Genomic DNA, 11,966 nt, shown 5'->3' with positions numbered 1-11,966 from the left:
AGGTCTCAACAGCGCCACGGCGCTGGGCGACGAGTCCTGAAACCTCAGGGCGCAAGTGCGGCGCCGCCGCGGGGCCGCGCGCGGGCAAGTGCGAGGCGCGCGGGCGGCTGGGAGGAACGCCCAGAGCGGGGGGCGGGCCCGCGCGTAGGGCCGTGCGCCGGCGCAGTGCGCTCCCCGGGCAGTCCCGGAGGCAGTGGTTTGTGGTTCCGGTTCCGCCGCGGAGACACGTGAAGGTCGGCGAGTTGGTGCGGAGTTTGTCTCGGCACGCGTGGCCGCGCTGGGATGGAGTCCTCCTCGTCTTCCTCCGCAGCGGGTTTGGGCTCGGTCGACCCGCAGCTGCAGCATTTCATCGAGGTAGAGACTCAGAAGCAGCGCTTCCAGCAGCTGGTGCACCAGATGACGGAACTTTGTTGGGTGAGGAGCCTGGGGCTGGGACCTGGCCACTGTACCTACTTTCCTGCCCTTGCCTCGCGCAACTCGCCACGACGCCTGGGATTCGGGGAAGGGAGAGGACCCAGCAGCACCCCTTGGTTTCCTTAGGTTCCTCAGGTCGAGCCGGAAGGGAAAAAGAGTGACTCCGCGTCTCAGAGGGCTGTCATGCCGGACCTCGGCTTTGTTAGTGCAGAGGATTGGAGATCGTAGAAGACTTATGCCATTGTCCCAACCAGCACTTTAGGCACCTAAGGTTGAAGCTGCCAGTGCTGGTCACCAAGACTGAGGAGAGCCCCCAGTACTGGGATTTCATTTTTGGCACCCTGAGTCCCAGAGAATCAGTGAATCTCCTGTCCCTGCGCTCTTCAGAGTTTGCCTTGATTACTCAGTTGCTCTAAGCGTCCCTCGTGAGAAGTGAGTGGCTCTAGCCCACTAACTATAAAAGTGGGGTAATCTCTACCAACATACACACTTTTTTGCCTTCTTGTTGGATTGTTGTGTAATACTAAGCCGTTTCAGGTCTGAAGGTTGAGGAATTGAGTATGCCCTGTGAGGGGACTTTGGCAAAAGGGTAGAAGGCATTTATTTGCAGCTTGGGATCAAAGTGTTCTCTGGCAGCCAAAGACAGCATAACTGCCCTGCCTTGACATACAAAATTCACAGAATTCAGAGGCCAAGGATAATTTTCCTTGGAAGTGGAGAGTCTGATGCTTGTGTACACAACAGAGGATAATGAACGAAATTCATTTGAACCATAAACTTATGGTATTGCTGGACTCTGACCCTTAAAAAAATGCTTACTCAACTCCTGTCTTCCTTGAACCAGAGTGCTTTGATTCTTTTTAAAAATCTGATTCATTACATTTGGACCAGCAGGTGGTGTGGTTAAGGACTCCTTTAAGAATCTGAAAGCTGTGGGCCCTTTAGGAAAATTCATACAATTTTCCATTCGTCTTGAGAGAGGATTCAAGAGCCTCTGGCTTACGTAGACGTTACAGAATCTCCAGTCATAGATATTCTTTTTTTCCTTTGGTAGGTTTTAGTGTGTCTTAAAGGCATTTAATGCAAGCAGCATTGTAGAGTTCGAACCAAATTCAGCGAAGGGTTAACTTCCCTTGTATTTTGCTACCTATCTTGCTTTGTAATATCTCAGCTCCACCATTTTCTGGCCCCATGACTTAGGACAAAGTATCTCTGTGCCACAACTTCCGTCTTTGTAAAATGAAGATTAATAATAGTATCTATTCCATAGGGTTGTTGTGAGAATTTAATGTAAGCCTGTAGAAAATTGCCACAAAGTAAGCTGCCAAATGTGAACTATTATTAACATATCAGATACTGTTTTTAGGTGAAGTTTTTTCCTCTAAGCAACAAGAAGCTCCCCTTCCTTTTTTTCCAAGTTCCCTTTGTGATTCTGTATCTTGTCCTGAGCAGGAAAAGTGCATGGACAAGCCTGGGCCAAAGTTGGACAGTCGGGCTGAGGCCTGTTTTGTGAACTGCGTTGAGCGCTTCATTGATACAAGCCAATTCATCTTGAATCGACTGGAACAGACCCAGAAATCCAAGCCAGTCTTCTCAGAAAGCCTTTCTGACTGACCTGAGTATTACCTCTCTGGAAAAGGAAGGTAGTTCAAGAAATGAAGAGCAGTTGATGGGATGGTTGAAGAAAAGGCTGTGGGGGGATCGGCTCCCACCTTTGTCACTCTTGGGACATCCTGTCATCTGAGAATGAACAAAGACCAATTTTTGTGTGTGTGGGTGGTTTGAGGGTCAAATGTGTTTGGGGTTGTGTTTTTTAATGCTAATCTTGGGGAAACAATTGACAGATGAATGGAAAACTCTGCTAGATGTATGTTACTGTATGTGGGACAATGCTTTCCTCATAGTCCCATTAACTGCTTCCTATAATTTTAATAGTGGAGCTGCTCTATAATTTGACAGTGGGACCACATAGGTAATAATCTGTTATTTGTGTGGATTCCTTTCAGATTTCTGGAGAGATCGATATACATCTTTGTGTCTCTCAGAAAGGGCAGCAGTGGGGGAAAGAGTAATTTGGTACTTGACTGTAGGCCTCCTTATCTAGTGTTTGATTATCAGTGCTGGAAAAAAAATGTATGGAGTATTCATACAGTACATTTCACCTTTCTAGATTATCTCCCTCCCTCATACTGTGATTCACTTAAATATCTATATATAAAGTACAGTCTTGAGCTAGTACAGGTAGCCTGAGAGTCTAGAGGCCTTTAGTTAAAGGAATCTAGCCAGTGAACATAATTCCCATACTAAACTGCCACAAGGAAGAAGTTAACTTACCCTGTATTTCAGGGTCCAAAAAAATTTAAAGATGTGCCTAAATGAAAAAATAAGTTATAAAGATTTAGGCCAGTCAAAAACTAACAGCAGTTTCAGGTAGAGGTGCATGCCTAATGTAAACCAGCATAGTTTCCATTTACTGCGTTCTTTTAATCACTGAAATAAAAGCTTCTACAAGATTCAAGTCTGATTGAGAAGGCTTTCTATTCTGGTTATCACCTACACCCAGGAGAGATTTGGTGTGGGCTGGTTCCAAGGCTGAAATGTAGTCAGCCTGGGTACCTGTTCTGTGCAAATTATGGCACAGTACTCCAGGGACCCCTGACCTTTTTGTTAGAAAAAAGAACCTAGAGATGAGATGGAGAGGGAAGGAATTCAGTGCTGATGGTTAGTTCCCTGAGTGTAGTAGAAGAGATTATAGTGACTGGATTCCCCTCCTCTTACTTCAAATCCTAGTGGACTGGAGTATAGACCTAAAGTGGAACTACTTGTTGGGAGCCTCTAGTGCAAATCCATGAAAGCTGAGAAATACACATTTCTAGAAGCCTCAAGTCCCTGTTTAACTTCCCACCATATAGGCACTACAAGGAAATTTTTTAAACTCCTGATGAAAACACAATTCACCAAGCATTTAAGTACCTACTATGCCGGACACTGTTTTTTTTTTTTTTTTTAAGTATTTGTTTATTTATTTATTTTTGGCTGTGTTGGGTCTTCGTTTCTGTGCGAGGGCTTTCTCTAGTTGCGGCAAGCGGGGGCCACTCTTCATCGCGGTGCGCGGGCCTCTCACTATCGCGGCCTCTCTTGTTGCGGAGCACAGGCTCCAGACGTGCAGGCTCAGTAATTGTGGCTCACGGGCCTAGTTGCTCCGCGGCATGTGGGATCTTCCCAGACCAGGGCTCGAACCCGCGTCCCCTGCATTGGCAGGCAGATTCTCAACCACTGCACCACCAGGGAAGCCCCTGGACACTGTTTTTGATGCCAGGATTTCAGCAGTACACAGAAACAGTCCCTGCCTGTGTGGAGCTTCTGTTTTAGTACGGGGAGACAGGCAACAAACACATCCATATGTCAATATAATGAGTGCCGAGGAGAAGCAGGAGAGTAAGGGTGTCAGGGTATGTTTGTGGGGCATTGTTATTTTAGCTAAAGATGATTGGAGAAGGTCTCTTTGGGGAGGTGGCATTTCAGCAGAGACCTGAAAGAACTAAGTGACCAAGCCATGTAGGTATCTGAAAGAAGAACGTTTCAGGTAGGGGTGACGCCAAGTCCAAAGGCCCTAAGGTGGAACTGCATGCTGTGACACCAGTGTAGAAGAGAAGTCGAAGGTCAGTGTGGCTGGAGTAAAATGAGTAGGAGAATAGTAAGAAATATGGTCAGAGACAGATGGGGGGACGGCGGGTGGGGATGTGCTGATCATGTAGGGCGTTATAGGCCATTGTGAGGACTTGGCTTTTACCAAGCAAGATGGGGAGCCATTTGAGGGTTTTTAGCAGACAGTGATGTGATATGACGTGATATAACAAGTTTTAACAGTGCCTGGCTGCTGTTTGGATAACATGTACATGGTAAAGAAGTAGTAGTAGCAGCAGCAGAGTAGTAGGAATAATGGCATTTGAAGTCCAGGAGAAATCAGGCTTTTAGGATGGGTATCTGGTGTATACCTTGTATCTATATGCCCGTGTTGATTTTCCCCCCCTATAAAATTTAAGTGTTCATGTAACACCTCAAGTCATAAAGGAAGGATCCTTTAGTCTTTTCCATATTCTTACTTCTTCCTTTTTATTATATATTACTTATTATATTTTTTTACTGTATCATTATTTCTTATTCTTCATTACCTGCTAAAGTATTCTCATTACCTTTAGACACAAACTGATATGTCTGTTTTACAAAGTATTATTGCTTGCTTAGCTAACATACATAATGAGAAAGAGGGTCTGTCAGATTCATGCAATACGCTTGAGCACCAAGTATATTTTCGATGCTACTAGACACAGGACAAGGGGAACGAAAAGGTAGACCATTTGCCTGCATCCTCTTGGAGGTTACATACCAGAGCAACAATTTGAGCTCTTGTTTGTCTTGTCAGCCTAAGAAATTTATTTTCAGAACCTTGATAGAAAGGGTACTGTCAGCCCTAATGACATTCAAAGTCCTTATTTCAAATATTCAGGGTAGAAAATTCAAGACTCAATATAAAACAAAAGGATTGGATTAGCAGACTCTTCCTGGAATGAAAAGAAGCCTAAGATATAAAATATAAATACAAAGCTGCTCTGGTGGTGGAGGTGTCTGGAGGCCTGCTTGCTCTTCTCTCCTGCCCATCCCTATGCACCGCCTCCCCATCCCTATGCACCACCTCCCCCTGGTTCCTAAGGCACTGTCTCAGGACCTCTAGGGTTTATGCAAGCATACTGTGAAAACTGGAACCAGACTATCCCTAAGGCCCCCGCCCATGAATGAACATTAGGGATAACGGATACAAGGAAATCAAGCAAGAACTTGATATTTATTTATGCTAACAAATCTCCAAGAGGAGTGTGAATTAAAAAACATAAGTCAATAAACCCCATGTAAAATAGCCTTTACATGGAAAACAATTGATGGTCCTTTTTAAACCAATTTTTCCTTGTATCAGTACCTTAGTGCAAAATTTTGGCCTAGGGAGATTTTAGCCCAGAGTCCTCCCAATAGGGCTTCTTGTAAGACTCCTCATGCTCCCTCTCAGCCTCATTTTTTTGTTGTTGGCATCTTCTGGACTCAAAAGAGGTTGATAGAGAAAAGTCTGGTAACCTTCATTTTCACTCCATGGAGGAGTAAGGGTATTGTTTACATTTATTGATCTTAAGTTAAATGACAGTAGGTATGGACCAAAAGGGATATCTCAAAAGCTCTAGAGGAAAAATGGCCAAGAGCTATGGAAAGGAAACCACAGGAGGTGCCACTAAAATTGTTGAGGGCCATATGCTGCCATTTCTTGAAAAGAATGGCAGAGCAGGTCATGACAGCAGTAGGGAAAAGGAAATACTACATGGGAATGACTGCATAAGTACTGAAAATATCCAAGGCCCTGTTCAGATAGTTTATCTGAATGCTTACACAGATCACAAGGCAAATCAAGAGTATCCAGCCCAGGGCTGGTTTTGTGATTGGCTTCCCTAAAACAGCTGCTCAAGGCAACGTCCAAACTTGATACCTGACACAGAAAGTGAGCCAACAGAAGAGCAGATGAGACTATACACCCTAGGTTACTCTGGTCATCCCGAGGTCCCACTATGAAGACAAGTAAGTGGAACTGATCACAATACACAGGGCAAAAAAGATGAATCCTGCAATAAAAGAATTGAATTACTATTTTTAGCACTTATATAAGAAATGCTAAAGCTATTTGACAATTAAATCATTACATTCTTAACACCTTAACAAGTGAGCAGCAATTGAGCAATTAGCTGTTTAATCTATGAATTAAAAGTTGTATATCTAAAGCTGTCTTGGAAAAATCCCTCAAAAAGGCAAAGCCTATACAATATAATTATGCTACACAGAAATACATAGAAGGGATAATTAGGATATGGCAAACCAGGATTCAGAGGTACTGACCAGGAACTCCAGATGAGCAAAAGGGCCAACAGAATTTTGAGATGTATCTGCAATATAATAATAATAGCTATGCTTTATTGAGGGTATGCATACTGCTTGCCACACAGTGTACTAAGTATTTTACATTGGATCATCTTTTTAAAAATTAACAATTCTGTGTGAGAGGAGCTATTATCATATTCATTTTACAGATGGAGAAGCTGAAGCTCGGAGAAATTATTCAAGGTTAGGAATAGGATTTGAGCCCAGGCAGTTTGACTCCAGAGCTCATGGACCGAAATACTGTACTAAACTTCCTCCTAAAGTGTTTAAAGATAGGAAGTAATGTTTCTCCAGAAGGTGGGGCCAGAATGACGGGAACATTTCATTCTAGAGATGCCATCATAGAGTGGAAAGAGCCGAAGTTTTAGAGTTAGGCAGAACTGGGTTCAAATCTTGACTCGGCCAGTACCTGCGTGACATTAGGGAAGTCACTTAACCTCTGATCCTCAGTTTCTTTATAAAAAGCATAGATGGTAATGCCTACCTCACAGGGTTGAAAAATGAGATTGCATGTAAAGTGCTTGGCACACTGTAAGTACTTTAATGTAGCTATTATTTATTATTATTATTCAGAACTGAGCAACTTTGATCATCCTGGCAGAGTTGTTGTCTGGGAGAACAAGAAAAAAAGCAAGAAGTCACTTCATGAAGCTAACTAGTTGATAAAGTGGCAGAGCTAAAGGAGCATGTAATGTTAAGAAGTTTGAGTTTTATGTTGCAATCAATGGATAGCTGTTGGAGAATTTTAAAGTGGAATAATATAATATTTGTACTTGTTTCATGACAAAAGTACTACCTGCATGTTTTAAAACTTTCAAACAATATAGAATTGCTTACGATAAATGAAAGTCCTCCCCTTACCCTCATATATGCATTTAGAAAGATCATTTTCACAGCTATATGGTAGTTGGATTAAGACTAGGAGAATAGTAAGGGTATTTCGTTAGTTCAGGCAAGAGACTGTGGAGGATTGAATTCAGATAGTGGAAGTGGGGATGGACAGGAGGGGACATGTTAGGAATATGAGGGAGCTGTGAGAGAAATCTGGAGTAAAGTGGAGAGGGAGTAAAACAGATTATAGGGAAAGAGGTAGGGGATAGAATAATGTGCCAGTGAGACCATGCCTTGGGATTCAAAGGGCAGCAAAAGTGACCGGGAAGAGAGGGAGATAACACAACTGATCACGTTGAACAGGCTTCAGAGAGGAAGTTACACAAATGGCCATCCCCATGGGTAACCCCTGGAATTTATTGCTGCCCTCCAATTTGAGGAACATAAGCATATCGCCAAAGTCACAAGATTACACACAATGTTCTATAAACTTTTCACGGGAAAAGTTAGAAACAAGCCAAGAGGAAAAAAAAAGATAAAATATCATTTGAGTTTTAAACTGTATTCTGATAAGGTAAGGAGGAATGAGTAGAAAGACAAAAAGGAAAAAGGAAAAGTGGGGAGGCAGGGAGTCAGCAGTACAGTCATCCCTACAGGGGGATTGGTTCCAGGACACCCCCCCACCTCTGCAGATACCAAAATATGCAGGTGCTCGAGTCCCTTATATAAAATGTAGTATTTGCATATAACTTACACACATCCTGCTGTATGTATATTTTAAATCACCTCTAGATTACGTATAATGCCCAATAAAATACAATGTAAGTGCCATGTAAATAGTTGCCAAAGTTCAGGAAATTAAAAGTTTTGCTCTTTGGCACTTTCTGGATTTTTTTCCGAATATTTTCAATCTGCGGTTGGTTAAATCCACAGATGTGGAACCTGTGGATACAGAGGGCCTACTGTATTTGTTAAACTGTCCTTCAGACCTATAGTTATTTCCTTAAAGCTTAAACCATTTGCTACATAACATGACTGACCTGTGTACTAAACCAGTATTGTTCAAATTAAAAATCTCAGGTGGTCATGATATTGCTAGATGTACCTTGTCACTACAAAGGAAACATTATCAACACGGCTTAGTTATTTTTCTCAACAGCTCTCCATCATTATGTGGCAGCATACACCACCAGGTTGAAAGAGCTGATCCCCATTTTTCAAGCACTTTCTTTTTTTTTGTTGCCCTTAGGCAGGTCCCAGGGATGCTTCATTTTCTTCTTTTTTTCTTGAAGCTGCCAACACTTTGAGGTTCTTCCCATCAGATTAACTATAATTCCTAATCACTCCATTCTCCACAAGACAAGCATATAGGCTCTTAGCATAGTAAGGGTTTTGCTTTGAATCACCATGGGAGAATAGACATGGGATGGGACAACATGCAGAATAAATACAGGGAAGTTACAAAGGTTACAGAATTTTACAAATTTCTAACAGTCAACTCTGATTCATATTCCCTTCCTTACTGATATAGTGATTACCAAGATCTCCTTCGGTCTTTATTCTTTAGTGGGCTTTCAGCTTCCCCACTTCACACAAAACTCAGAAGCGAAAAAAGAAAGGGTTATTAATTTTGTCTACATAAAAAATTATGAACAGCAAAAACTTCCATAAGCAAAGTTAAAAGAAAAACAAATGGGGAACAAATATTTGAAACTTTTCTACAAAGGACCTAATTTACTTCTTATATAAAGGGCTCCTACAAGTTAATAATAAAAGAACAATCACTCGATAGATGGGCAAAGGATATAAAGAGACAGCACAAAGAAATAGAAATGCAAATGGCTCTTGAACATGTGAAAAGATGTTTATATTTAAGAGAAATTTTTAAAGCCTGCACTGAGATATCATCTTTGTGGGTGCAAGGAAGCAGGTACTCTTTACTGGTCAGAATGTAAATTGGTACCACCTCCATGGACAGCAGTTTAGCAATATCTACCAAATTGATAGATGTATAAACCTATTCCAGAAATCTGACTTCTAGGAACTCATCCTGCAGATATACTCACATGTACAAAATGAGGAACCTCTTTATATACCGATATGGAATGAGCTCCAATACATATTGTTAAATTAAAACAGCAGTATTTAAGACACAATATGCTACCATTTGTACAAAAGGGGGGGATTAAAATACATGTACACATTTGCTTGAATAAGCATAAATTATCTCTTGAAGGATATTGTTAACATTGATTGCTTGCAGGGAGAGGAACTGGGTGGTTAGAGAGTAGGAGTGAGAGGGAGACTTTTTACTATATATCTTTTCTCTATGCCTTTTGAATTTTGAATCATGTGACTATATTACTTATTCAAAAATTAATATTATTTTTTTGGAAGAAAAATCAAACTCTCATTTTTATATATCCTTGTACCCAGTAGTTTGTAGATCCTCTTGGATTTTTCTAGTAGAAAATTAAAAAAACATATCATCTGTAACAACATTGCTTTTGTTTCTTTCTAAGCCTTACACTTTTTGGTTTGTTTTGCTTTATTCACGGGCTTCCAGTACAATAGTGAGTAGAAGCAGTGCTGGTCAGCATCCTTGTCATCTTCCTGACTCTTCTATTTGCTCTTCTAAAAAATTAATATTATGTTAAAAATAAAATTTCTCCCCACTTCAGAACTCTGAGCTCTGTACTAAGAAGCGGAGAGGTGATGGAAACCACTTCCAGGGATAAAAATCCTATATCTCAGCTACAGTAATTTCAGATGCCCACTAGTTGCAAATAGATTATTTATATATCTAAGGACCTCAAGTAGGGATGGGATAAGGGGGGGGGGGTGAGTAAGGCATTCACCTTGTGTGCAAAATTTAAGGGGATGCCAAAAAACTCAGTGATCAAGATAAATACTTTAATGCAATATTTTAAAAATCAAAATTAGTGCAAAAATTCATGATGAACAAAACGTCAAAATTTTAAATAAAGACAATGCCATACTGAGCCATACTGGAGTGTGAGGAAAAAGGAAAAATGTGGGCCCCATATACGTGTTTTTGTGTATTCTTGAATGGTTAATTTTTTCCAGAACATTAAAGCAGTTGAAAAAATGTTGGAAAAATTGAAAAGTAGATACATTACAAGTCACAGCATTAAGTATAAATATTTTATCAACACTAAAAGCAGAGTTAAATTTTACTTTGCTGCCTTTAATGGAAGCAAATTCATCAATAATATTTTCATTAAAACCAATAATAGTCTCATTAAATATTTTCTTAGGCCTAATAAGAATACATAGAATTTGGGGGAAGTGCTAGTAATCTAGTGGGATTTAAATGCAATGTAGGGGCTTCCCTGGCACAGTGGTTGGGAATCCGCCTGCCAGTTCAGGGGACACGGGTTCGAGCCCTGGTCGGGGAAGATCCCACGTGCCATGGAACAACTGGGCCCGTGCGCCACGGCTGCTGAGCCTGCGCTCTGGAGCCCGCGAGCCACAACTGCTGAGCCCGTGTGCCACAGCTACTGAAGCCCGCGTGCCTAGAGCCCATGCTCTGCAACAAGAGAAGCCACCTCAATGAGAAGCCCACGCACAGCAACAAAGGGTAGCCTCCGCTTGCCGCAACTAGAGAAAACCCGCGCGCAGCAACGAAGACCCAACGCAGCCAAAAATTTTTTTAAAATAAACAAAATAAATTTATAAAAATAAATAAATAAATAATGCAAGGTGGATATTGGAGAATCTCTGGAAATAAGGATCACAAGGTAGACATGTACTATTTAGTTATGCCATGTTAAGGAGTTTAGATTTTATTTTGAAGGTGATGGTGAACCTCTAAAGTATTTCAAGCACATGTTTTAGGAAGATTACAATCACACCAGTGCCAAGGGCTGAAAAAGGACAATACTGGAAGTAGGGACCTGATAGATTTTTAAGTCAGAAATGTAATTCCAAGGTAGATAGGGTAAGTTTTGATGACTAAATAAGAGGAGCAAGGGACTTCCCTGGTGGTCCAGTGGTTAAGACTCCGCGCTTCCACTGCAGGGGGCGCGGGTTTGATCCCTGGTCGGGGAACTAAGATCCTGCAAGCCGCGCAGTGCGGTCAAAAAAAAAAAAAAAAAAAAGGGAAAAAATGAGGATGACCCACCATTCAAGATTCGCCCATTTACCACCTGTTGTGTATCCGTATTACACATTTGTTCTTGAAATGTGTGAAAGGAAATATATTACTCTCTCCTTTCTAAGAAGCATGCCAAGCACCTTTTATTTTTGTAGCTGAACTCAGTAAAAAAGTTGAGGATCATTAATCTGGTCAATTTTCTCATATTAAAAATGACCTGGGCTTCCCTGGTGGCGCAGTGGTTGAGAATCTGCCTGCTAATGCAGGGGACACGGGTTCGAGCCCTGGTCTGGGAAGATCCCACATGCCGCGGAGCAAGTGGGCCCGTGAGCCACAACTACTGAGCCTGCGCGTCTGGAGCCTGTGCTCCGCAACAAGAGAGGCCGCGATAGTGAGAGGCCCGCGCACCGCGATGAAGAGTGGCCCCCGCTTGCCGCAACTAGAGAAAGCCCTCGCACAGAAACGAAGACCCAACACAGCCAAAAATAAATAAATAAATAAATAAATAAATAAGACCCATCCATAAAATAAATAAATAAATAAATAAATAAATGAGACCCATCCATAAAATAAATAAATAAATAAATAAATAAGACCCATCCATAATATATATATATATGACATA

General features: G+C 41.6%; 1 protein-coding gene across 1 annotated transcript; it reads left to right on the top strand.

Moving 5' to 3' along the window:
* The first annotated feature begins 189 nt into the window (after positions 1-189).
* Positions 190-2,932, top strand: TIMM8A (translocase of inner mitochondrial membrane 8A). Its single transcript, XM_059910269.1, has 2 exons — positions 190-414; positions 1,867-2,932. Exons 1-2 carry the CDS (start codon positions 283-285, stop codon positions 2,026-2,028), a joined length of 294 nt encoding a protein of 97 aa, XP_059766252.1. The 5' UTR covers positions 190-282; the 3' UTR covers positions 2,029-2,932.
* Positions 2,933-11,966: the final 9,034 nt, after the last annotated feature.

The sequence above is a fragment of the Balaenoptera ricei genome, chromosome X (assembly GCF_028023285.1).
Source record: "Balaenoptera ricei isolate mBalRic1 chromosome X, mBalRic1.hap2, whole genome shotgun sequence".
In the NCBI taxonomy this organism is placed as follows: domain Eukaryota; kingdom Metazoa; phylum Chordata; class Mammalia; order Artiodactyla; family Balaenopteridae; genus Balaenoptera; species Balaenoptera ricei.
Note: the sequence above shows the minus strand (reverse complement) of the source record. Positions and strands in the feature narration are given on the sequence as shown.